Genomic DNA, 27,464 nt, shown 5'->3' with positions numbered 1-27,464 from the left:
ATATAATTTGGCAAGGATTAAGTGTCAAAAGCCGGTAAATACGATGTTCCGAGTACAGCAATCTGGCATTCTGGCGCAATGTTGGAAAAAAAAAAAACTTATAGCAATGAAAGAGGAAAGAAAAGTGTAATAGTGGAAACAAACAAATGGACAGAAAAGAGAAATGCAAAACAAGAAAAGGCCAGAGTGATCTAAAGAGAGGAAAACAACGAAAAAGTAAAAAGAAAAGCAAAGTCAGTGGCAGCAATTATAAAGTGATTGATTGATTGATAGTTTATTGTTGCAGTACAGACGAACATAAGTCAGTGCAAAGTAAAGTATATAAGTGTGCGCAGCGAAGTAACTATATAAGTATGCGTAGATAAGTATATAAGGGCGAAAAAGTACCAAGGAGGACCTCAACACAACCTCGACTTTAACTACAAATATCTCAGAATCCACATCAACTAGAAACACGAGATTTTAACACAAGATGCTCCTAACATCGACCTATAACACCTATAAATACCATTCCTCACAAAATTTTAGCTCCTGAGATATTCGGGTTTAACTAAAAACTTTCAAAAATATTAAAACCCCGACTACAACTGCTCAAAAGGGTGAAGTGTATAAGTGTGCTCTGTCAAGTAACTAAGTGCATGGTGTGGAGTATAGAAGTGTTGAGAAGGACCTAAATTAATAAGCGATACAAAGTGGAAGAGGTCAAAAGAAGAAGAAGAAGGAGAAAAAGAAGAAGAAGAAGAAGGCTCGCGCGTCCCAAATGGCGGGTGGCGTCTGGCGGGCCTCGGCTACGATGTCATTTCTCCCTGCGGTGTTTCCCGTCTCCTGAACCAGTGACGCTCCCTTCAGCCTCATCCACCTGACAACCTGGCGCCAATAATAATAATAGTCTCCCGGCGTGATGGAGCCCGACTTCCCGTGTGAGTGGTGGCCGTGTGAACTGTGTGGGAGGTGTTCGTCATCACCTGAGAATGGCGGACACAATGCACTGATCCGATTTCGTGACTGTGGGCTCGAGTGGACACCTTAACCTGACCTCCACGCTTCATGACCACCTCTTTACTCTGGTTTATCCTATTCCCTGTGGTGATATAAGGGTGGGGGTGTTGTGGGCGGGGTGTCATGGCGGGGCGGGCAGGTGAGAAGGCTTTGTGTGGTGGACGGGGCCAAGGGGGTGGTTGCTGCCCTCCTCCCGACGCCCGCTCGAGGCTTCCCTTCAGCCTTTATAATCGATACATTCGGACACGTCAGGTGACAGGAGGATCATGACACGTTCGGATTTGAGCAGTGTATCTTTGCTGGTCCCACTCGGTTATGGTGTCAAGATAATGGATGGGAGAAGAGAGAGATGGCATTGTTCTTCACCATAAACATTGTCTTTATCCATGACCACAAACTGCCTTCATCCTTGACCACAAACATTGGCTTCATCCTTCACCATGAACATTGCATTCATTCTTCAACTCAAACATTGCATTCTTCCTTCATTGGTTTCATCCTTCACCACGAACATTGCTTTCATCCTTGACCATAAACATTGCCTTCATTCTTGACACAAACATTGCCTCCATCCTTGACCACAAACATTGCCTTCATCCTTTACCACAAACATTGCCTTCATTCTTGACACAAACATTGCCTTCGTCCTTTACCACAAACATTGCCTTCATCCTTCACCACAAACATTGCCTTCATCCTTGACCACAAACATTGCCTTCATCCTTCACCATGAACATTGCATTCATCCTTTAACTCAAACATTGCATTCTTCCTTCATTGCTTTCATCCTTCACCACAAACATTTTAGCTTTCATTGCTTTCATCCTTCATTGCCCTTATCCTTGACCACAAACATTGCATTAACTTAACCTCCAGGCACCCAGCAGTAGCTTCCACATGATGTTATTCAGTCTAGCCCTCCCAGTTTAATGTTATTTGATGATTGATGGGGTTTAACAGCCACTTAAATAGGACTGCCCCAGCTTCTGTAAACCTCCCTATCTTGGTCATGGTCAACAGTGCTAGGGTGACATCCCACAATAAAGCACTTCATATTTCTTATTACTTGAGTGAATGAACTTAATGTTAATGGGTGTTAGTTAGCTCAAATATATGGTGAGTGTGTTAGTTTCCTGAGAGCTTTACATTTCTTCAGGGTAGAAATGCCTTAGTTTGATTTCAATAAGCCATAAGTACATTTTCCAGGTTAAACTTTATATTAGTCATAAAGAAATATGCAGCCTTCTCACAATCAACAAATAGCAGCAATGCACTAGGTAGTAAAAGGGAGGATTTCTGGCACTAAAGAAACTGAAAGCTGATAGCACCCTTATAATGTTGCATCTATTTCCCTGAAGTAATTTAAGAGGAAAAAAGACCCTGCTCATCAATGTTCCACCTTGAAAGATTCAGTATTTAGCAGCAATGTGTGAAAGTGACTAAGATGTTCAACTTGCAACCAAGATTAAGGGTTAATTTCCCAACCAGAGAGAGAGAGAGGTTAAGCAGGTCTTCTGTGGTGCTGTCAACCCTGTTCACTTAGCTCAATATTGGTATGGATGACCTAATTTAAAAAGTTGTGACCTCGGTTTATGTTAAAATTTGTCTGGAACATAACATCTTGAGCAATGAGACAGGATTTAATCCCTATCCTGGTGACAGAAGGACAAACTAACAACATCCGCTAGCATTTAACACTGACGGGGCTCTGGAAGCTGTGGTCCCCCAACTTAACTAGCCTCCTAAAAAAAACTCCAGAAGAAAAATGAGCATGGCACATTAATATCAATTCAAACTTGCATGTTGTTTAGGGACATGGTTATAATTTTTGATAATCAAAACTCATATTTGTTGGCTGTATCTGAACCTCTTAAACTCTTACTTTTGTCTGTTGAACTTATGTGTTGTCTTCCTCCACAGGGACTGATGACCATATCTACTGCTTCATACAGGCCCGTGCCCGCTACAAGAGTCACAGCAGCGACACCCCAGATTATGTTTTCTTGTAAGTATGATGACTTTTCTCTGCATGGCCCTGAAAAAAAATTATGTATTGAGTCACATCTCATGATCTCTGATTTTGGCTAGTTGCAGAGTATTAGCTGCATAAGTTTACAGATCTTAAATTTGTGTATTTACAGATGTTTTCCACTCTTATCTTGTAAGTTAACTAATTGTATATGGGCACCAAATATTTCAATAACCAATCGTTAAGTTTTACTCCATTGTTAGTGGCCAGAACTAATTTTCAAAGGGAAATATGAATATATGGACAAATATGTGCTCAGTATCATACAAATAAAAATGTGTTATTTAATTTAGAAAATTTAACTGACAAGACTACTCATTTTAGATCAATTGTTGAGGAGCTGGGCCTGGCAGGTCAGGCCACAGCCAATCAAGCACGGAGACTGTGGGACTCCTTGGTCACTAAGTACAAGGTAAGTCAAAGTCATGCACTTGTGTGCACACACACACTCACACACACACACACGTGTGTGTGTGTGTGTGTGTGTGTGTGTGTGGAGTGAGAGAGAAACAAGAGGACATGGAAAGAAGTTGAGGGCGACCACGTGTAGGCGAAATGTGAAAAAGTTTAGCTTCCCAGTCAGAAGCATTGAGCTGTGGAATGGACTGGAGGAGGAGGTGGTTTGTGCAAGAAACATTCATGATTTTAAGGAAAAGTTGGATAAGAGTGGATATGGAGACGGGACAACGTGAGCGTAGCTCTTTTCCTGTATGTCACAACTAAGTAAACACACACACACACACACACACACACACACACGCGGATCTCCATAGTTCAGTGTTAGTGTGCTCGTCTCACAACCAAGAAGTCTTGGGTTCAATTCCTAGGTGTAATGGAGACGAATGGGCAGTCTCCTTTAATCTGTGCCTCCTCTCCACCCAGCAGTGATTGGGTACTGCGCATTAGTTTGGGGTTGTGTCCTGCCACCATGGAGTGAGGTTTTTGCATACCAACTTATTAAGAAAGAATATTCTGTGGGACTTCTTGTCTTTTCTCTCTCTCTCTCTCTCTCTCTCTCTCTTCTCTCTCTCTCTCTCTCTCTCTCTCTCTCTCTCTCTCTCTCTCTCTCTCTCTCTCTCTCTCTCTCTCTCTCTCTCTCTCTCTCTCAACAAAGATCACATACACATACCCTGTTTTCTTATTCCCAAGGAGCTGAGTCAGCCTTCACTAGAGCCAGAGGATGCAGCACCACCCTCCTGGCCATTCTTTGCCACTATGCATGATGCCCTGCTGACCATGCCACCCTCTGTCCTTCCCTTGCCTGTACCTGAGGAGCTGGAGGGTGGCGGGGCAGAGGTGGAAGCAGGGACCCTCGATGAAGCCTTCCAAGAGGGACAAACAATAGAAGAAATGGAAGAGGAGTTTGAGGAGGATGAGGATGACGAGGAGGAAGAGGATGAGGAGGACGAGGAAGAGGATGAAGATGAGGAGGAAGATGAGGAGGATGAAGATGATGGAATGATGGATGATGATGAAAATGTGGGAGGAGAGAGCTTTGAGGAGGACTCCCAGGATATGAATGTTTGCCCTGGGGATGACATCTCCCAAGGTGCTGTAGACCCAGTGGATGTGGATGAAGTGTGTAAGTATTGATTTGTCTGTTTCATATGTTTTTACCTGTTTCCTCTCACTTTCTTGTCTTTCTGGAATCATTCATCTTTTTTTTTCATTTTTCATCCCTTCAGAGGTGGATATTGATGGTTATTTTCCATTTTACAATTTTCCTCATTCTTTGGTCTGTGCCTGTCTATGTTCATGTCATTAGCCATTCTTTCAGAGGTAGATGAAGTGTGGAAGTGTTGATTGTATTGTTTAACAGTCGCTTGATTTCTTCCTTTCTGTTCCATTTAGGTCTGTCTTAACCCAGTAGCTGCGGCGATCATGTTTCTTAAAGACCCCTCTAAGCGAATTAATTAGAAAAAAATCATCGCTCACACAAACCATTATATTATATGTATCAATGCATTTGTGATCAAATACATATATATATATTTTGGGGGCTGTATTTCATGGCAAGAATTTGGCCCGTCGCCGGTACGTGGTAAACCCACATATTTGGCCTGTCGCTGCTACTGGGTTAATATCCCTTATTTCTCTTCCAGTTGCCTATGTCATACTGTTTCCTTATTATCTTGCATTGGAAATTCACTGAGATAAGTTCTTGGTGGTAGTAATTTTATGATCTATTTTAAATAACCCTAACAAGACATCAGGATAACACATGCATATGTGAATGTATGTCATTGCAGGGACAGAGGCCAGGACAGTGCGTTTCATTGAACTGCGAGGGGCCAAGGAGGCGGACATTATCACTCTGGGACCAACACCTGTGTTTGCGTTAGTATTTATATATACAGTATACATAGTCAGGAAAAATGACTGAGCAATTTTTCTTGAGATGGGTGTAGAGCAAAGCTTCTGGTTGATTGATTAAATCTTTTCTGTATAAGTAGTAGCATTTGTATTTCAATTATTTGCATTTGCATTTCCATCATATGCTGTTTTCCTAGATTATCATATGAACTTTCAAACTTTTTTTTTAAGCGAGATCTTGGAAGAGCTGGGCATGTCTGAGGAAGTGACAGTGGCTCAGGCGCGGAAAAAGTGGACTCAGCTTGTTCGTCGCTATCTAGAGCTTAAGGTATGTTTGAACGCCTGTGGTATGTGGCCTTTGTGGGGGTGACTGCAGTATGATCAGTTGTCCCTTTTTATTCATCACTACACTGTATCTAATTCTTTGTTGCTCTGTCATCAGTTTACTCTCCATACAAATTTTGAAAAGTTGAAAGGTATGCTTGTATGTGTCAGGTTTGTTCCTCTGATGATGGCTCTCTGTTCTTGATCTTTAGCAGACTAAGGATTTACAGGTCATTCTCCTGCTCTTGTCACATGCATTTTCTCCTGCTCTAGTCACATTAATTTTCTTAAGTCATGCTAATTAATACAGGTTTTGCTTTAAATTTATTTTAAATGGTGCCATGTGTCTTGATGTGCAGGGACCAGACAATGACGAGAACAAGGATGAGAGGAGGAACACCAGCCTCATCACCAGTGACTTGGTGGATGGCAGTTGGCCGTTCTTCTCACCCATGCACAGCGTCATGGAAGCCATCAAGGCCACATCCCCTGATGGAGGAGCCAAGTCACGTCGCTCACCTGAGTACACCTGTAAGTGTCCTCTTCGTGTGTGTGTGTGTGTGTGTGTGTGTGTAATTTACCTCTTGGTCTGCTGCAGGTCTCTCTCGAGACAGCCAGCCGTTCCCCTACGGAAGAGCACAGAGCTCGTAGTACCGATCTTTGGGTAGGACTGAGACCACTCACATACAACACACTGTGACAACGAGGTCACAACTCCTCGCCTGACATCGCGTACCTACTCACTGCTAGGTGAACAGGGGCTATGCGTGAAAGAAGATAAACCCAACTTATTTTCACCTGGCTGGGGAATCGAACCCTGGTCCTTCTGGTTGTGAGCCAGATGCTCTACCCCTGAGCTACCAGGCCGTGTGTGTGTGTGTGTGTGTGTGTGTGTGCATGCTTTGTTGGGGTTCAGTGAGTCTTGTTTTTGATTAATGGAAATTTTGTCTGATGAGGTATTCACTGATGACCTGTAAGGTTTTCTTTTATTTGATTTAATATTCTGCCAGTTTAGCCTTATTAACCTTTTTTATATTATTTACCATCTCATGCTTATTCATGAATTTTTGGCAAAATAATGAATGATGAAATTTCCCACTTTTGCACATCCCATGCTTGTGTGATTAACATATGAAACATAGTTGCACAAACAAGTAGCAGTGGTTGTGGAGGAGTATAGATTTAGTAATCTAATATGTTCCCTCCTTTTTTTAGGGTCGGTGGAGGTGACCAAAAAGTTCATCAAGATGCGAGGGGAAAAACACGCAGAGATCTCCCAAAAGGGCCACAATGCAGTGTACCAGTGAGTGTCTACCTCAACCACACCTTTCTTAATGGATCAACTCTGTCTCCCTTCACTTCTTTGCCAGCATCCATTTATTCAATCCATCTTTTCTTCATTCTTAAAATGGCACACGTAATCCCTTTCATAATCTAACTACTCTTCTGTTTTCTTTGGCATCAGGGAGATCTTAGAGAAGCTGGGCATTGCAGACCGTGTCAATGTTATGATGGCGCGCAAGAAGTGGAACTACTTGGTCAAGAGATACCAGGTATTGTCCTCTCTTTTTTTATTGTAAAGCTTAGAATTTTTGTTTTGGTTTGTTCAAGTTTCCCTCTATGAGGCAATGTAGGCTTTTCACAATAATTTGTAATTTCAAGTTCTGTAGTGGCTTCAGTGTCCCATCATTCCTGCACTTCCAAAGTGCAGGTGAATTCTTGTCTTCCTTGCTGATTAAATTTTTTTTCAGTGGTTGTTACCTTCTTGTCCCTGTTGCAGGATGAAGAGATGGCTGGTGGGGAGCGGACTTGGGCCTTCATGAAGGAGATGGGACAGGTCATGAAGCATTTCCGGGGACCCAATGTTAATAAGCTCAAGTCCAGAGCATCCCCAGAGTTTTTGTGTAAGTCCTGCTTTCAACTTGCTCCTAAAGGTCCTGCCAGAGTAGCGAATTTTGGTGTTGTTTTGTCTTGAAATTTTTCTTTTATAATTACAAAGAGTGCCAAATTAGTATTACAAATATGAAGAATGCTTAACCCCTAAAGGACGAGTGACCTGCAAGCGAAAAGTTTGGTGGGTTCCGTTAAATGACAAGTTTCCTTCGGGCGGACGGCTCCGTTTTCTTGTATTTCTTTTGTTTCCTCGTGACCTTCGCCATTGTTCTACATCTAAAATACATTAATCGACAACCTTAGACCTAAATGCACACATACAAAGGCCTGGGGGTTCAGTCACATGTCTAGTTGTGATGGACAGTTGTTTTATTTTTTTGGCTTCAGAATACAATGAAATTTGCACATGAAGCCAAGTCCTTTACTTCATGTGCACACATAGACCTTAATTGTTTATTTCTAAATTTTAATATTAGCTGCTTCACTATGATTTTGAATTGTAATATTACTAGTATCACATTTGCTTTTATAGAAAATGTACTTGAAAAATGGGTTTATTTTTGCTCGCTGGGGTCACCCTTTAGAATTTTTTCTGTCCTTTAAATCATGGGTATATTAGCTGTGATTATTACTCATTTCAGTATTGCAGCATAAGTTTTCTGCATTACTTGACTTAATTCATTCCTCTGTGTTCATTCCCACAGGGCCCAATGATCTCACAAGAAAGTTCATTGAGTTAAGGGTTTCTCGCCATTCTGACTTCATGGAGGCAGGTATACAAACAACCTACACGTAAGTTTCAGGCCATACTGATCCCTCTGTCTTGTTTGAATCATTAAAGGTGACAGGGGTAAGGAATAGCTGTGGGAGGGATGGAGCCAGAGGGAGTTGTTCTTGCAAGGAGAGGATATATGAACAGGGAGAACTGGAGGCTGCTGCTATGACCCTTCATTATGCTGCTAACATGATTTATATTTTTCCAGTAATTTAGGTCATGTTATGTATGATTTCTTTGTACTTGTTTATGCTGTTTTTTTATTTATTATTGGCAACTAAGTTTCTAATTTGATGTTTTTTAAGAAAGTGACAGAATTTTTTTAGATGATGATTTATACTTTTATCTCCCATCAGAGAAATCATGGAGGAGCTTGGTCTTGAGCACATCCTGAACCCCAACCAGCTGAGGAAAAAGTGGAACTATCTGGTCGCCAAATACAAGGTAAAGGATGGATGAAACAGTAGCTTCAGGCTGAGGGTTTAATTTAAGGATGAGATTGCTGTGTCATCCCTTCATCATCCAGTGTGTTATGGCCACAATTATGAATGCCGTCCAGTCAATACAAATGTATCCATGAGTTATTGTGGTTTCCCTGCAGGAGCTGTCATGCACCACTGGCCCTGATGGCAACAGCCCAGCTCCTCACTCCTGGCCCTTCTATGACAACATGCACCAGGCCCTCCAGCAGATCCCTGAGAACACGCTGCATGGAAATCGCACAGCAAGGACCAATTTTGAAAATATTTGTAAGTCAGCTTGTTTTTGTTGAATACAGTGAGGTGTAGGTCAGTAAATGAATGAAAGTTCAGATACATTTACAGTTTATCATTGTACGCTGTATAAATAGTTTGCAATTCGTCTGGTTTGTAAAATTCATTAGAAAGACATTTAATAATATGGATATAAAACAATATTTGATTAGTGTGTGTGTGTGTGTGTGTGTGTTTTCGTTCTTTTGAGGGTGTAAACTAAAACTAAAATGAAGGGGGAACATTTGAGAAAAGGTGCAAACTATATTATCCATTAATATATGTTCACTGGTTTGTACTTCGCTTAATATAAGGATGGACTGTATACCAAGACAAGATTCATTAATTTCCCTTTTATGTGGTAGGGACAAAGGAAGTGACCACCAGATTTATCCAGCTGCGAGGTGCCAGACACCCAGACAATACGAAGAAGGTGTCTACAATATTTGCGTGAGTACAGTGAAAGCATGGCAGCTAATTCGTTCTGCTATAATAAATTGGTTGATGCTGGGATGCATTTAGCTGTTTGATGCATTTGTGTGAGGCCCTGATGGTATAGCAAATGTTTATTACCTTCTTCCCACAGGAGTATTGTGGAGGACCTTGGACTGACGGGCATTATCACCCCAAACCAGGCAAGGAAGAAGTGGAACTACCTTTGGAGCAAGTACATAGTAAGTCCTTGAAGACCACTATTCTGTCCAGTATAAATTTCTATCTTGTAGGTAGTACATCTAACAGATGCAGCTTGCATGTGGTACATTTCATAATTTTGATTTATATTCCTGTTGGCATTTAGGTAACTAATTTTATACAGCAAACCCTCGCTTTTATGGGTTGATATAATGAAATTTGGGTTTAAAAAACTTTTGGGGTCAGTCTGGTATATGCAGAGATTTACCAAACATGTTTTATAAGTGGAGGATTCAGTTCAGTGGTGGCCCGGCCAAACATGTACACATGACTATCAGCGGTGGTGGAAACAAAGCCAACTGGGTAGTGTATGTTTAGTCAGTCTGGCTTTGTCCACCGGACTGCAAACCCCTCTGCTCTTGTCCCTCCGTGTCTCACTTTTCATGCAATACAACGAACAAACTTTGTTATATATAGAAATGGTTGGAAATAGCAAACTTTCAGCTCATATAACAAACAAGGTTCGTTGTGTGCAAAAAGTTCAGATACCTCGTATATAAGGAAATTTTGGATATAACTTCACCTCCTTACCCCAATTGATTTGTTAACCCCTTCAACACGAGGATGCGTATACTGCATCCTTGCATGCCCCGTACCATATCCAAGGACGCGCATACTGCGTCCTGGCGCGCTTTAGCCAATATACGAGTTATTTTATCTTTATGCTTACATCTCAAAATTATCAATTAATTTCTGCTTCTTTATGTGCACTGTTTAATTCTGCATGTTTTCATAAGTAATACATGATGATTATGTTGAGTTTATGGCTGAAAACTTGTTATATTCAATAGCAACATTTGAAATTTGGAGCGCGCGGCGATCCTGGATATGGCGTGGGGCGCTGTTTTGGCCCGGCCGTAGTGAGTTTCTTTATGTGCACCATTTAATTCTGCATGTTTTCATATATAATACATGATGATTGTGTTGAGTTTATGGCTGAAAGCTTGTTATATTCAATAGCGACATTTGAAATTTGGCGATTTCGGATACGGCGTGGGGCGCTGTTTTCGCCTGGCCGTAGTGAAGGGGTTAAAGTGAGGGTTTACTGCTAATATTATTTTGTCACATGTATTGGTTTCTGCTTTCACCATTAGACTGAAAAGAATATGGCTTTGTATAAAAAATGTTTTTTAAACTTGTTTTTTGCTGTGCTTTGCAGGACCTGAGTCATCCTGATGTGAGTGAGTACACAAGACAGTCATGGCCATTCTACAGCACCATGCAGGCAGTGGTGGGTGCCCTGCCCCTCTCACAAGTCCTCACAAAAAAAGGTAATGTGCATACATGTATTTATTCTGTTCAATATATTTGAATTCCTTGCCATTTTTAGACATTTTATTTTATTCATTCATCATCATCATCATCATCATCCATTACTAGTCCACTGCAAGACAAGGGCCCTTCTCAATGTTCTCCACCTCTCTGTCTGATTGTTCTCTTATAAATTGTTTGCTAATTTCCAAGCGCTATGCAGTTTTATGAAATAGCTATACTGAAGCCCCAAGTATGGAACTATGAATGTGACTGTAAACTTATAGTTTTGACAGATGACCTTGAAGAGGAGGAGGACCCACAGAAGAAGGTAGTGAAACGGACCCGCCAATACACATGCTTTGTGTGTGGCAAGACTGGCAAGATACTGAACGACTTCTTCATGTATGAGCATGACCAGCGGCTGCTGTACACCCAGAAGACAGTGCTGGAGGTTATCAGCCATCTGGTGAACCGCAAAATGGTCAATATGGAGTCCAGCACCTGCCTGTGTTCGGGCTGCACCAACCTGGTCAATGAGGCAGACTCCGTCATTCAGCGACACGATCGTATCAAGGAAATGGTGCAGGAGCTCTACTTCAGTGGTTTAGCTCAGGCCAAAGCTGAGCAGCAGCAGCAACATCAGCAGCAGCAAGAGCAACAACAACAACAGCAACAACAGCCACAACAACAACAACAGCAGCAACAACAGCAGCGGTACTGCAGAGCCAGTGCGGAAGACAGCACATCGGAGGAGGAAAAGGAGATAAAGCAGGAGGAGCGGGTGACTTACAGTCAGCGGGGAAGGAAGCGCAAAGCCACTGTTTTGGCTGATGACACAGAGGTCAAGATAAAGGCTGAACCACTTGATGATGGATTTGACAGTATTGAGTGTGATGTGGACTTTGACGACGACTCTGAAGATGAACGCAAGAGGAGAAGAACGAAAGGAAGAGCCCGAGGCAAGGCGCGGGGCAGAGCTCGGGGACGCACCAGGGGGAAGGGCCGGCCAGCTGCCAGGTCCACCCTGATTGGCCGTGGACTGGGAGGTCAGTACCCATCCACCAACAAAAGAAAGGTCATCCCCTACAAGGGCCCCAAGATTTACCACTGTACAGAGTGTGATGCAGAGTTCAAGAAGTACACTGAACTCATCACCCACAAGAAGGATGTTCACACAGTTATTGACAACACACCCCTTGAAGTGCAAGAAACTATCCTGGAGAATGGTGTGATCACCTACTTCAACAAGGGGAAGGCAAACAACTCGGACACCAGCCATCCATGTAGGGAGTGTGACAAGCACTTCCTTCGCAAGGATGACCTGTGGTATCACCAGGAGCTGTGCCATACAGAAGGGAAGGGGCGAGCAAAAACAGCCTTCAAAGACAGGACGTATGCCTGTGAGGAGTGTGGGGAGACATTCCTCTTCAAGTACAAGCTCAAGATGCACATAAACAGCAAGCACCTGAATGACACTGGTCAGAATGCCAATGACTTTACCTGTGGGGAGTGTGGGTGTAAACTGGGAAGTCTGCCTGGCCTCACATTCCACATGAGGAAGCACCACAACAAGAGCCTCACCTACCGCAAGACCACTGAATACTTGTGTAGTGACTGTGGCTTCATGGCACCCTCCAACAAAAAACTGAGGGAGCACCAGGAGGCTCACTGTGGCTCCTCAACGAAACCCAAAGTGCAGTGTGAAATATGTGGTAAGACTGTACTTAAAGTCTCCTTGAAGATGCACAAAGTAAAAATGCACTCTGAATTCAAGGAGCAGTGTGACAGGTGTGGGGAAAGGTATGCCACCAAGACGGATCTCCTGAGGCATATCAACGTGGTCCACCTTCGCATCCTCCTCTACAATTGCCAGTACTGCGGGGAACGCTTTGCTACCTCGGACGCCCTGCGTTACCATCGCGTCAAGGTGCATGAAAAACCCTCTTTCTACTGCCAGATCTGTGGTAAGTGTTACAAACGTGTTGGGGAGCTTAACACCCACATAAAACGTGCTCACAATGACCGTAGGAAGGCAGAGGTTTGTACATACTGTGGAAAGGAATACTATGACCGTAGCAAGCTGCGGAACCACCTGGTGAGTAAACACAATGTTCCTCAAGAGATGACTTACTCTGAGAATTACTTACGAAAGAAGAGGGTGGATGGTCTGCCACTAGCTAAGCATTTGGAGAAACGGGTAAGTATTGACCCTAAAATGGGGCATATGGGTCAGCAGGGGCCGGGTGTGGTACATCAACAAACACAACCACAACCACAGCAACAACACCATCAGCAGCAACAGCAACAGCAGCAACAGCAGCAGCAGCAGCAGCAGCAACAACAACAGCAGCAGCAGCAGCAACAACATCCACACCACCATACAGTTGTGCCACAACACCCACAACACCCACACATGCGGCCGGTGGTGGATGAGGCTGCTGAGGCTGCCCGTAACCTTGGGGCATACCAGGAGATCACAACCACAGAGGATGACAACTCCTTGGTGGTGACTGAGATCACTGAGGCTCCTGCCCAGGTGGAACCCACAGTGCTGGTGGACCCCCTTGCTGTGCCACAAAGCATGATGCACCACCCCCAGGTGGCACACATGCAACCCCCTATGACCATGCACCACCCTATGCACCAGCAGATGCACCACCATGCTGCTATGTCCCGCCTTGGGGTGCTGTACCACATGAATATGCCACACCCGGGACCCTCACACATCAACATGTAAACACTTAACACCAACACAGTCTGGTGCCAAATCTTATATTAAGCTAAGTCTTAAAGATGAAGTAAAGTTGGGGCATACAATATTGCTGGGTCTTGTGCTGGCGCTCATCTATGTCACTTCAACCTTTTAGCCTCTGGTGGGTAAGAACTTGCTATCCCAGGATGCAGGGCCAGTGTGACATCTGGGTTATCATGGTTTACCTGCTCCAGATTTTCACAGATACCCATTTGTCAACCAGCCCGAAAGGAGGATGAATGGCTGGGTAGGCTGGGCATTGACTGCAATGAGCCAGGATCAAATCCAGGTCTGCAGATTAGTATCTAGGCGCATGTGCCTCCATTGTGATGTGGATAGCAAGCCCAGCTATAAAACTGTGCCCCTGGGTTCGATCCTAGCATCGGGCAGTCATTCTCTCTTTCTGGATGGTTGATAAATGGGTATCTGGGAGAATCTGATGAAGGTCAACTGTGGAAACCCAGATGGCACACTTGCCCTGTGTTCTGGTATAGTGGGTTCTTATCCACCATAGACTCAAGGGCCAATAACAGAGATGAGCACTGAGGCCATGCACAGTTTAGCGTATGCCCCTAATTTTACCTTTACATGCTAAATAACACACCATAAAGTTGAGGAAACATTATGGGGGGGAAGAAGTATTATGAAATTAGCAAATTTTCCTTCCATGGTCTTCACTTCCTGTTTGCCAGACAGGACAGGTAAGTGCATAACCAACCTTGCTCATATCCTATATGAGCTTCAATAAGATAGGATTAAGTAACATTAGGGAGGGAGGTGTTTGGGTGCATGTTTGTATTTACATGTCCATGTCCATTTCTCCTTGTGTTTGTGAGGATGTACTCAGGTGTGGCTCGGCTTTGTGATGTGACTTTGTGACATGACTGAATGCTTGAGCTGTTGGGGGGGTGGTGAGTGTTTTTGAGTGCGTGTCCAGTGGAGTGTGGTGGCTCAGGGGTGAACTTTATATTTACTAGACACATGGGGTTGGGCAAGAAGACACCCTTGCACAGATTTCGTAAGTACAAAACATAACCATAATACTATAGGCATTAATTATATATTGGAAAATCATGTAGGATGAACTGAATTTTCACTGAACTTGTGAAGTCTAAATTAATTTAATATCAAAATATTTAGTAACAAGGATAATATAATAAACTAACTTCATTGATAATTCCATCAGCAAAGGTAAGTGATAACCTCTTATTAGTGTTACTAAGTGGGTGGGTTTGCAGCCTACTGCTGTTGCAGTGTTCCTGGCCACTTGATGGTGACACAAACAAACCTCTGCCTCACTACTGCTATGCACATCTAGGGACTCCCGCCTGACACAACTTACTGCAGCTGTACTCCTTCTGGAGCCAGGCCTAGTGTCTGAGAGTCAATAGTCAGGTCAGATGTTCTACCTCCATTTACATTTGTATATTTAAAAAATTAAGGAAATATAGAATTAAAGGCAAAGTCCCAGTTTACATGACTTATTTCTTTATATTCTTAATATAATAAGGAAATGCATAAATCCATGAATAGAATAATTTGGTGAAGTATATCTGTATTTTAGTTTATTAATATTTATTGAAAGAAGTAAGACTTTTCTTTGTAACTAGAATGTTATGATCCCAATGGTATGTAAAATTCCTGTCTATGGTTTGCAGTGATCATTAAGCAGTGACATCACAGTGGAAGTACACTGAAGTATTTTTTTTACCTTTGGGAGACATTCTTTCCTTAGTTGGTCGGGACTGCCTGGGTGTGGGGCTGGGAAGAGTGTGAAGCCGGGAATTCACAATGACTGGCTTCATGACAGCTCTGTTGTACTGATATTGTAAGTCATTCAAAAGAGAGATATATAAATTTTAAGTAATTTATTTTATATAACTACATAATATTCAGGACCATTCCTCTTGTAATACACTTCCATTTATCACTAGGTATTATTGCAAGGCAACATTTTCAGTTGATTGTGAACATTATTGATATGGTTGTGCTTTCAATGATATTTAAATATTGCTTTCCTTACTGAAACAGCTATGTATTTGTCACAGTTACTGGTTGAGTTTTGTTACCAGGAGAGTATGGCATGCAATATACCTTACATCTATGTACTTGACTTTAATATGCTTTGCCTAGTGAGTGCCCTCAGGATTTTGTAATATTGTTTTGAGATACACTGATGCTATGAGGGTTTGGCATACAACACTTGCTCCTCCTTAGGAAATGTTCTATAGTATTAAAATTGGTATATTTATATTTCTACAAAGAATATTCACAGATTTATTGAATTTCTGTAACCTGAATAATCTCTTACTAACTTGAATATTCTTTTAACATTTATCCTAAACAGAAGTGTGTGCCTTTGCAACAGGTGCTGTTCCATCCAAATTAATACTACTATTTTATACAATATGGATCATTATTGTCCACGAAATATGTCTAGAAACACAAGACCCAGCCGCTTAGACTCCAGTGTGGATCATGTACTTTACTTAAACATTCTTGTTCTGTACCCAACCTTTTTTTTCTCAGCCATGTATTATTAAGGTTGTTCAATATCATCAACAAGGGGAAATAAAGAATATATTGCACTTACGAAAGTATACAAATAAGCCATCCGAACAAGGTGAATATTGCTTTGTGTAATGTGATGCCTTACTCGCTACCGTTACAAATCTTGAGCAACAGGAAGTGGAATGTTGTCTTACCATTTACCTTAAAAGTCCTATGCTAATAAGATACTAGATGCAATTCATTCAGCAATTTTGTTTGGATGTAATGTGATATTACATTTAGCATCTCCTGCTAGAATACAGTTATAAAATGGATGAGGTCAGGCACTTAAGTGACATGGAGAACATAGTTATACTATGCTTCTCACATACGTTATATTCTAATGACAAGGAAACAAATGTCATGGAAACGGAACGACGAAGAGGTACACGTGACTTAAGCTCTCTAAATGTATCGTGACTAAGAAGGAAAGGAGAACTTGACTAGAGATTCAATGGAGCAAACCTATGGTGGAAAAAAGAGAAAAAAAACAAAAAACAAAAAAACATACTTTAAAATTATTCAAACTTTTTAATTCAATTACCAAAAGTTTCATTCTCTTGATTTTCCTTCAAATGCCTATCATTTAGTTACCTTTCCTGTTCTAGTGTAGTGAGCAAAGCTCACCTCAGTACTCTGCATATATAAGTAAACTTATGGTTTGATCACTCATTTTACCTGGCATCTTAGTTTTCTTATTTTCATTGCTATAACAAATGTAAACAAAAACATCACTATGAAACATGAAGGAATCTGCACTTATGATAATTAGAGATATACCTGTCAATAAGTAGAAGCATATCACAGTTTCATTAATATAATGTCCACCCCTTGCAGAAGAACAACACATACCACAAACTTCATAGATTTGATATGTATATAGTATAATGAACAATGCTGAAGTGACTAAAACAATACTGATATGTTTATCATGCCATCAAAATATATTTCAAAAAGATCAAACAACAAGTGAAAGTATTACAATACACCAAAAATATAAATAACTAAGTACTCTTGGTTGACAGTAAACTTTAATGTGAAATTTACTGTAAACCAAGAGCACTTAGTTGTGTATAATGTATATATTGGTGTTTCCCTGTAAAGAACAATCAACAATATAATGACATTTAATCAACTCATGAACTTTCCAGCCTTTTCTTTGCTTGTTTCTGAACCATTCCAGTCAAATACATAATAATATCCCAATCTCCCTTGTGAACACCTAGGCCCTTCAGAATTTCTTCTGTGGTGCGGTTTGTCACGCCCATCAGGTGGTAGAGCAGATAGACTTTGAGTCCCAGGGCTACTATGATGGATTGAAGGCATACCTGGAGGGCAGAGTTTGAGTGGAACAGCTTGCGACCGTAGTGTTCGACTCCCCGAACCAGTGTGCCACTGTAGGCCACTCCAGAGATGTGCCCTGTCTCTATGTTGAGCACCGTCACCTGGTTCTGTGAAGGGAGATCAAAACTTTACCCTGTTGTGGTTGAGGGTACATTTTAAACTGATCAGTAAATTTTCCAGTCATTAATAGACCAAACTCTACAACCATCTTATGAAACATTAGTTTAGTATAACAAGATTTTTGCCTACACATAATTGTTGCCAGACTCACCCCATACCGTATCCCGAGGCATTAAAATTTTTCTTTCCTGCTGCATGCTTTTCTTGACAAACTCCTGGGTGTTAATAGACTAAAAAATTCCATCTGTTAACTCGCCACCTTTGTACATCCCTGACTGTATATTCTGAGATAATGAATTTTCCTCTCTCTGCATCAATATGCATAATCAATCTGACACCCTGCAAAGACTTACCAATGTAGAGTTGGACATGAGGTCCTGGACGTGGAGGCGCTCAGGGATGCACACCCCCATCAAGCTGTACTGCTGCAGGTGGTGCTCGGTCACAGTGCCAGTGTGCCACCTGCCCAGGGAATAAATATTAAACTGACAGGGAGTTCATGTAAAGAGAAGCAGAGATTGTCCAGTGAAAGAATGGTGTGTGTGAAACAGGTTTTATGGGGCTACAGTCTACAATTTATCCACATGACTTTCTTTGATTACTGTTTCCCCTTCTATTAGTTTTTCTTCTGTGCTTAATGATGAGGTAAAGTAAGATTCCCTCTTCTTGTCTGGTCTTATAGTCAAATTTCCCTCTAAAGGATTCCCCTCATGAGAAAAATAACAGACAGTTCTTTGGCATGTGAGACTGCTTCAATACCTAAGGACTGGAAGAGGTTCAGCTGGTGTCCGTGGCAGGAGGGTGGAGAGGGCTCGCACATACATGACCACAGTGGGCTTGTAGCTCTCTTCTGCAGCAATGATAACAGGGCGGCCAGAGAGCAGGGAATGGACTAGACAGTGAGACACGCCGCAGAACTGCTGCACCAGCCCAGCCAACCGACAAACTAGTGGGAAAGTAACGTAACTGATTTTTATTCAATTGCTCCTCCTATTCTAGTACCACTAATGGTGTTTAACTAATATTAAAAACAACTTCTACCACTACAGTGCCTACTACCACTATACTATTACTACTTCCGCTGTAATTTCTCCATTAGCATTTTTCTTTCTTGCCACTGTGGATTAATAATGCCTAGACGTTTTGCACAACTTGTGGTGGAGTATGTTAGGATTTTAAAGTGTAAGGAATATTTTGCTGTTACAGTCACTCTTTATAGGAAGTTTCTTGAAGAAAAGAGAAGTGGATGGAATGAATCAATGAAAATAAATAATTGCTCACAACATCAAAGTACCATTAAAGTACACTAGAGTGACACTACTTGTGATTAGTGATGTTTCCACTCATAAAGTGGGGATTTGGGGCTCTTAAACATTAGAAAATTTCTAGTCAATGAAGATATGTAGAATAGCACTATTAATAGTAATAATAATAAAAAACAATAATGGATAAAAATAGATAAGATTCACCTTTGCTGATCACTCTCCTGTTGTCAATGTCCACTCGAGGGACTGGCTCTCCCTTAGCCAAGGTGCGGACGTCTTCTTCCACCCCCTCCTCCTCCTGGATGTCTTCATACCCAGCCAAGTCCAGTGTGGGGTTGGATGCCCAGCTGCTGACACTGCTGACGCTGCACTGAGTCACCAACATTCTTCTGCGATCAGTGGCATCTGAAACAAATTTACTGTACTGACAAATCAAAATGTCACACAGAAATCCATAACAATTTTATGAACAGTGAATCTTGATAAGTAAGTAGAAATGATCACATTGCTCATCAAACTTAAATGCAAGTCTTAATATTTGGAAAGGAAAAATGAGGTTGAGTTTTAGAGATGAATAGGGCTTCCTGGCTAAATAGTTACCTTTCTTTTCTCTAGTCGACTGATCACTGGTTAACTGGCTGTCAGTAGAATCCTTAGTTTCTTCTAACTTTGAAAATTCATTTACATCTTTATTTTCTTTCTTATCCTTAGGAGTCTGTGGTGAACCCTCCTTGTGAGGATTTTCACTTCTACTAATCTCTGGGGACTGTGTACTTGAGGAAGCTTCCCTTTCCCCTGTCCGAGAGAACACCTCCAGACAGTCAGCTGCTGCTGACACTAATGCCATGTCATGGGGATTGTCCATAGTAGCCACATATTCAGAGTCTGGGGTGGACACATGTGATGTTCCATTTCTAAGGAACTTTACATAGTGTGTGTCCCAACACAGACCAGAATATGGGTTTGTTTGTGCCTGAGGTTTACTGTACTCCTCACCCCGAAGAATATTGACCACAGGTATGTTGCCAACAAATAGTGATCCAAAGGGATTTTTGTATACCTCATTATCAAGGTCTTCAAACCTAAGAGTAAGGAACGGCTTGCAGAACTTGTCGTGGATGGCACGTAGCTGGAACAAACACCTCACATAGCCCACTCCACACAGCTGCTGAATGGAGCGCATATCGTGGAAGTTGCGCTTCATAAGAGAAAGAATGCAGATGGTTGGCTGAGCTTTAGTCTCAGGTTTCTCCAACATATTTAAGTCTTTCATGGTTTTGTAGAGTGGTGAGTGAGGATTAGATAAAATATGATCTGCCAGATTATTCAAGTCTTCCTCAATATCTTTCTTTTCCTGTAAAAAAAAGTTTTCAGTTAGAATGTTGAAGTGTTTAAAACTCATTTGAGTTTTGCCAGTTGATTTTTTTATATGTTCATTTAAAACATTACATATTATACATGACATGCAGAGATACGTAACTACAAGTTACATAAGTAAAGTTATGTTACCTCTAAAATCCCTGCTCAAACTTAACTTTAGGGCAACTAATAAGATTTCATGTATATAGCTATACATAGAGATTATCTGTCTCCTCACCACATGTGGCCTGATAACGTCCAGGATGTGCTGACACTCCATAATCTGCATGGCCACACTCTCCAGGGTGGTGTGCCTCAGCATGGCCTCCTCCCCCTCCTCCTTGGAACTCTCATTAATGATTGGTGAAAGTTCTGGATCCTGTTTCTCTCCGCTAAAAAGAATTATCATTGTCACATCAACTATATTTACGATTTATAATCTGAAATGTTCCTATAAATAGACTATGAAGTAGATTATCATAAGGTATTGGTAAAAGTTTAACAAATAATTACAGTGGGGTCACCTAATATGTGTGACTGTTGTATGCAAATGAATTAATAATTAGAGGGGATCAAACAATGAAAAAAAGGGATTCCTCTCTCACATATATACATTTATTTTTTTAACAGCACAGAGAGCAACTCAAGGGCAACAAAAAGAAAATGTAGAAAAAAAAAAGCCCGCTAACTCTTGCTCCCATAAAGGTAAAAGTGTAGAGTGGCCAAAAGAGAGGTCAAGTTCAGATGGAGAGGTGTCTTGATACACTCTTCTTGAAAGAGGTCAAGTCATAGGCAGGAGGAAATACAGACGAAAGAAGGCTGTTTCAGAGTTTACCAGTGAAGGGGATGAAAGAATGAAGATGCTGGTTAACTCTTGCATAAAGGGTTTGGACAGTATAGGGATGAGCTTGATTAGAAAGTCGTGTGCAGCGGAGCTGCGGGAGGGGAGGCATGCAGTTAGCAAGTTCAGAAGAGCAGTCAGCATGAAAATATCGATAGAAGATAGAGAGGCAACATGGCGGTGGAATTTAAGAGGTGGAAGACTGTCAGTAAGAGGAGGTGAGCTGATGAGAGGAAGAGCCTTAGACTCCACTCTGCCTATGAGAGCTGGGTGAGTAGAATCAGTTATTGCCCAATCCTAGGTAACTTTACAAGAAACACTCATGATAACCCACACTTTATTAAAAAATTTCATTTTCAATGTAATTATTGTCATGCATGTGATAGGACATTACAGCACAGAACTTTGGTAAGAGAAGTAAGTGCAATATCTATCTTAGTTCAAGAAATTTTGGTGTTTTAGGAATAATCACACTCTGGGGTATGTATTTTCGGTTCTGAGTCAGTGTTAGCTCATCATTATTTAAAAAGAAAATACTGTTAATAAAGGAATGTGCATAATAGGAAATGGTAGCTGAGATGTGGTACCAACCAAAGAAAAATAAATCAGAGCAATATGTTTTACTTTCAAAGATATGTACATTTAAAAGTCGCCAAACTTTGAGCGCGTTTTTCTTGGTCTTTAAGAAATGGTGGTTGGTATGTTATGCATTCAAGGGCCTCATATAGACACTTCAAAAGTGAGACTACTAGGTGGTATGTCTGTATAAAGACATTCTCTCTCTCATGTGACTACCCTAGTTTATAGGAAGATTTATGTAAAGTAATTTTCTTTTTACTCACATATTCATTTGCATAATTATAATATCTCTCTCTCTCTCTCTCTCTCTCTCTCTCTCTCTCTCTCTCTCTCTCTCTATATCACAAAATGAAAAATACATATGAATTTCTCTCTCTCTCTCTCTCTCTCTCTCTCTCTCTCTCTCTCTCTCTCTCTCTCTCTCTCTCTCTCTCTCTCTTTAGATTCATGTGTATTTTTCATTTTGTGACAGTCTATATGCGTCAAGTACGGGGAACCTAATATATATATATATATATATATATATATATATATATATATATATATATATATATATATATATATATATATATATATATATATATATATATAGATGTATGGACTATTTGCGGTAGAGTCTATGTGTAGACAAATTTTTACCTGGTGGTACACCCTTCCTCCCTGCTGCTGGAAAGGGGTTAATACAATCTTAAATTTTGTTTTAAAGCCTTTGATATGTGTCTAGTATTGCTGCTACTGAGCCTCAGAACCCAGCTTTTCATCTCCCACATGTCTATTCTCTCAATTGTTTAAGGTAAATGGCTTAGTTGTTTTATATATTGATTTCCTCTCACATTATTAAGTTTGCTATATTTTTTTTTTGCATTGTATTATGTTTATATAGCAAGTTGTATGCTATGTGTAGTATTTTTTGTTAGCCTAAAATGGCGGATGTCCAACCATATACTCTTTATAACATGAGTTTCTAAGGAACCTAACAAGCAAATTTCTTATAATTTATGTAAGGGTTTCTATTGCTAATATTTTTGCACATTAGGTGACACTATTGCATATAATGTTGAAATAAAATAACAAGCCCCACTACATTGGGGACATGAACACTTACTGGTCAGTCGCATTTAATAACGAGCCATCATCTGAAAATAGCTGGCTGGGATTTGGCAGGTTTACATTGTTAGGTGAAGCATCACTCAGCTGGACAGTCATAACAACACTGCTGCTCTTGTAGTCACGGTTCTCCTTGCTTGAAGAGTCTGGAGCACTTCCACTCCTGTCCACTTCCTCCTCTCCTTCCTCTTTAGTAAATGATGCTTCTCTGGTAGATTCCTGAAAATACAATTATATGTTAAATAGAAATTATCATTGAGTATTTATTTGAATGTAGCTACCACCAGCATTAATGAATTGATAACAATCAGCACTTTTAATTTATTTACAAAATTGTGTAGGTAAATAATTATCAAAAACAAAGGTTGAATAATCACATTAATAAAACAAGTCTTCACAGGTGAGTACTATACCCTTCACTCACTAGATTGCTGCGTTGGGACTGAATGTAACGATCCTTGGTGTACTCTAGGTCACGAATCAATCCTTCCATTTCCTTGGAGAACCAGGTAAAGTTGCTCATCTTCAGATACTCGGTTGCCTACCACAAATACAGTACTATTAGTGAGGAGTGAATAATGAGATCATGACAATAGCCATTCTTTTGTCATTATATATTTCACACAGTGGATCAACACCTACACAATGAACTGGTAACATTTTCTTTCAGCAAATCATATATTAATTCCCACATAACACTTATCTTTCCTGCTTCATTGATGAGAGGGGGAAATAAGTGTTCAAGTAAAAAAAAAAATAATAATAATAATAATAATGGTGCTATACCAAAAACAATAAGTACACTCACAGCAGTAAATTTTTGTTTGAGTAGGGAGAAATAATGAAGCAACTTCTGGTAATCAGATGAGATATAGGAGAGGCACATGGGTCGAACAAAGCCCCTCGCTCGGACATCATAAAGAGTGAAGTAGTGGACATACACATGCACTCCAAGGTTGAGGTCTTGTTGCACTAACTGAGTGTCCTCATACACACGAAACTCACCACTGTAAGGAGAGGGTATTATCAGAAACGTCCAAAGAGATATCAAATTTAGCTTCTGATTCCTGACTCAAATGAATGGTTATTAACATGATGATGAGGGTAACTAAGAGGAGACCCAAAGTGATATTACTGAAGTGAAAATTAAATGGCTATATTACTGTTGTCCATAATAAAATAATCTGCAACAAAATTCCAATCGGCACAACTTCCAAATGTTATGTTACTCAAGCAAGCAGCAAATTATTATTACAAGACAAGAAAAAATATATAAATTATGCATTATTAAAATAAATGAATAAATATATGGCACATCTATGATGTGTAACAAGTGCTATTACTTTTTCTATCACATTCACTTACCTTGTATTGAGGTAGTCTGTTGACAGGACCTTCACCACAAATTCATTTAGGTCAATTTGGACTGATGGCGACTGAGGTACTGAAAGCAGTGGCATGGGTCCCTCAATCTCTGAAAACTCTGCCAGCAAAACTATGTCTTCATTGGCAGTGCTGGAACCCCATGGCTGTGAAAAGTAAGTATTGAATGTGAATAACTGAAAAGACATCCTGACCACTGCCTACCTTTTATATTACAAATCTGTGAAAATCTGAGAAAAAGGAATTCAGTTTGCAAGTATCCTACATCTATATATAACACACTAATGTACACATAATGCATTCGGTCCTTGCTAACTATTTAATTAAAGTCCCTAGCAAAGGAACTGAGCACCAATGGCATGGTCTTTTTAATCTTCTCCCCAGACATCACTTACCCTGAATGTTGGAGGGGCAATAGTTGGGTGAATGTCAAGACCTTGAGGCAAGTTGAGAGGCCCTGAGGGGAAGGTGCCACCCCGAAGTATTCCAGGATCTGTCTGCCATCGGGCCATTATGCTGCAATGAAGAACACTTTCCTAAAATGAACATTTTCTGATGCAGATGGTTAAATTAATTAATTAATTAATTAATTAATTGCATGGTAAGATCTACGGTATTAGAAAAGAAGTGTCAACTACCAAAGTGAATGGGTGTGATATAGTTAAACACCAGATTTAGGTGTCAAGTGTATGCCACAATATTATAAATGCTTTGACACCTTGCTAATATTGTTACTGGCTTATTTGGTTTCCTGTAGAGGAGAGAAAAGTATGAACGATGTGCTCTCCCTGTCTGTGTCTCGCTTGGCACTGGCACGGTGGCGCCTCTCCACGCGAAGAAGAGATGATGACAGATGACAAAATTTATGGAGAAATAATATATTCTAATGCAATTTTTATGTATATACAAGCATTGAATGATACCGCATATGTTGACGCACATGTCCGGCTATGACGCAAAAGCCCCCCCAGGGGGGGAGGGGTTTTAATTTTACGAAACCAAACCTCACCACATGGCAATTTAGGGTTTCCCGGCTATGCTGAGCGAAAAACATGTACTCGTCCGATTTTAAATATATTCATAAAAAAAATACCCCGTAGTCACTCCCCTTAACTTGCCAGCGGCGGTCCACTATGCTGTCTGATGGTAACAGGTGGCAGAGGGCGGTGGCAGGTGCACAACAGGCATTGAAAAGTCAATAATTTAGTGATTTACAGAAAAAAAAATCTCCATAATAAATAGCATCATATTTTATCCAGAAGTGAGCAATCAGTCTTAGAAATTAGTATGCTATCCTCTTGTTAATAATCCCCAATCAATCTAATTTACACAGATAAAAAATATTGCCATTAAAATACACGATGGCTGGACAATCAAGAGGTTTCACTGCAGTTGTTGTCTGAGGGATTTGCCTTTTGTTGGGTTCGTGAATACCTACAAGTCCCAAGATTATTGCCACCAACATCCAGCAGCCTTGACGCTCACTCAACTGAACCTGAACTCTCAAAACTAAAAAGAAAAATGCAGTAATAGCCCTTAAACATCAGTGACTCATTACCTGTGATTGTTTGAACTCCCGAGCACCCGCGGCTGGTCTGGCGGTGGGCGTGTTGGGCTGGGCACGGCGCTAGTCCACGCCCCTCAGTGCACAGCAGCCCCCACGCACAGCACGGCCCGCATGTCACAGTAGAGCCACGGCCGGGGCGGGGCGGTGCGGGGCGGGGCAGGGGCGGAACAAATGGTGCGGGGGAGGAAAATTCGCGGGTCGGCGCCGCCCCGCTCGTGGCCACGTGATGTAAACAAACCACGCGGGGATACGAGCCTCGGACCTTTGGAGATAGTGGAAGTCTCACAGCCTATAACCACAGACTTACATATTAGACTGCTCGTCCCATATATCCCTGTATTGTGCTGAGTGAAGCCGGCCTGTGACCGTTGGTGTGCCCAGTTGCTCCAAAACCGACGACTTCACACACCTCACCATCAACTTTGAGAAAATTCTGCATCACACTAGCATAAAATTGTAAAAATAATGTAAAAATACACATACGAAAATCAGAGTTAAGTGAAGTTAAGGAGTACACATTTTCTTGCAGTTAGTTCCCTTCAACTCCTTAGTACTCAGCTGGTTTTCGTCGCATCACTCTTATAAGCCCAGATCCTAAATCTACATGTTTTTCTGCTTTTCATGGTGTAGGGTACGTCCGAGGTAAAAATATACATAGGGTCAAAATCGCCTCCGAATATAGGCTGCGCCGTGGCGTCCTGACAGTGCACAGTTCAATCCATCTCTTTTCTCTCTCTCTCCTACTTCCTTCTTTCCTCTCTCTCTCCTACTTCCTTCTTTCCTCTTTCTTCTCCCTCTCTCTCTTAATTTTTCTTTCCTTCACATGTCATGAGAAACCCATGTACATATATATGGCTATGCAAACATCCCGTTAACTCTATTTACATGGGGAAAAATACCATTACATCTGTAGCAATTTCTGGCCATTACAAGACAACCGAGAGTTTATTACTGGTAAGCTGGAATCCCTCCTTACAGCTGTCTTTGTACGAGATCGAGAGCGTCGAGTCTGAGTAAACAAATGCCCTGGCGAATGAATGCCGCCACGGCGTGACTTGTGTTCAGAAGCAATTTTGAACCTATGTAGTATATTTTTACCTCGTGAGTCGTGACGTTGAAGGGAAATAAGTGCAAGAAAACATGTAGCCTACTTCCTATTTCATATAACTCTGGTTTTCTTATGTGTATTTTTACATTATTGTTACAATTTTATGCTAGTGTGATGCAGTAAAGGAACTAGGCTATTATCAAACTGTAAATCCATATCAATAATGAAATGTGCAGTAGTCCAATAGTACTATATATTGGACTCCAAGTTGGAGCACCATGGTTTGTGCCTCAGTTTTCCCACGGCAATAGTTGGTGGGATTGGTTGTGCTTCCAGTGAACCCCAACATGCACTGAGCTTCTTCAAAATGAACATATTGCCATGAAGGGCTGTTACTGTAAGCAATGTCCTCCTCTTGCTGTGCCTCTGTAATGTTTCAGGAAGTTCTTATATCATCTGCTGTCTGCATCTAGAGAAGACGACTCCTTTAAATACAGATCAGACTCAGGCAAGAGGG

The 27,464-nt window shown here is 41.1% G+C and overlaps 2 protein-coding genes across 3 annotated transcripts; one reads left to right on the top strand and one right to left on the bottom strand.

Moving 5' to 3' along the window:
• The first annotated feature begins 723 nt into the window (after positions 1 to 723).
• Positions 724 to 16,381, top strand: LOC126985114 (uncharacterized). Of its 2 annotated transcripts, none has more exons than XM_050839592.1 (17): positions 724 to 920; positions 2,920 to 3,004; positions 3,353 to 3,440; positions 4,178 to 4,610; positions 5,278 to 5,365; positions 5,573 to 5,669; positions 6,025 to 6,196; positions 6,881 to 6,968; positions 7,131 to 7,218; positions 7,446 to 7,569; positions 8,263 to 8,350; positions 8,690 to 8,777; positions 8,935 to 9,082; positions 9,451 to 9,535; positions 9,672 to 9,759; positions 10,938 to 11,049; positions 11,326 to 16,381. In XM_050839592.1, exons 1-17 carry the CDS (start codon positions 902 to 904, stop codon positions 13,767 to 13,769), a joined length of 4,335 nt encoding a protein of 1,444 aa, XP_050695549.1. In that variant the 5' UTR covers positions 724 to 901; the 3' UTR covers positions 13,770 to 16,381. The 2 variants fall into 2 exon arrangements, with proteins under 2 accessions (XP_050695549.1, XP_050695539.1); XM_050839582.1 differs by having other exon boundaries at positions 11,317 to 16,381.
• On the bottom strand, positions 15,638 to 26,207 carry LOC126985118 (uncharacterized). Its single transcript, XM_050839605.1, has 12 exons — positions 25,891 to 26,207; positions 24,728 to 24,848; positions 24,315 to 24,478; positions 23,758 to 23,956; positions 23,374 to 23,490; positions 22,948 to 23,168; positions 20,661 to 20,814; positions 19,664 to 20,417; positions 19,268 to 19,468; positions 18,558 to 18,744; positions 18,152 to 18,260; positions 15,638 to 17,785 (listed from the first exon to the last, which is right to left on the bottom strand). The coding sequence occupies exons 2-12, from the start codon at positions 24,842 to 24,844 to the stop codon at positions 17,471 to 17,473; spliced, it is 2,538 nt and encodes an 845-aa protein (XP_050695562.1). The 5' UTR covers positions 24,845 to 24,848; positions 25,891 to 26,207; the 3' UTR covers positions 15,638 to 17,470.
• Between the last annotated feature and the right edge of the window lie 1,257 nt (positions 26,208 to 27,464).

Source organism: Eriocheir sinensis, chromosome 5 (genome assembly GCF_024679095.1).
Source record: "Eriocheir sinensis breed Jianghai 21 chromosome 5, ASM2467909v1, whole genome shotgun sequence".
Classification (NCBI taxonomy): Eukaryota; Metazoa; Arthropoda; class Malacostraca; order Decapoda; family Varunidae; genus Eriocheir; species Eriocheir sinensis.
Note: the sequence above shows the minus strand (reverse complement) of the source record. Positions and strands in the feature narration are given on the sequence as shown.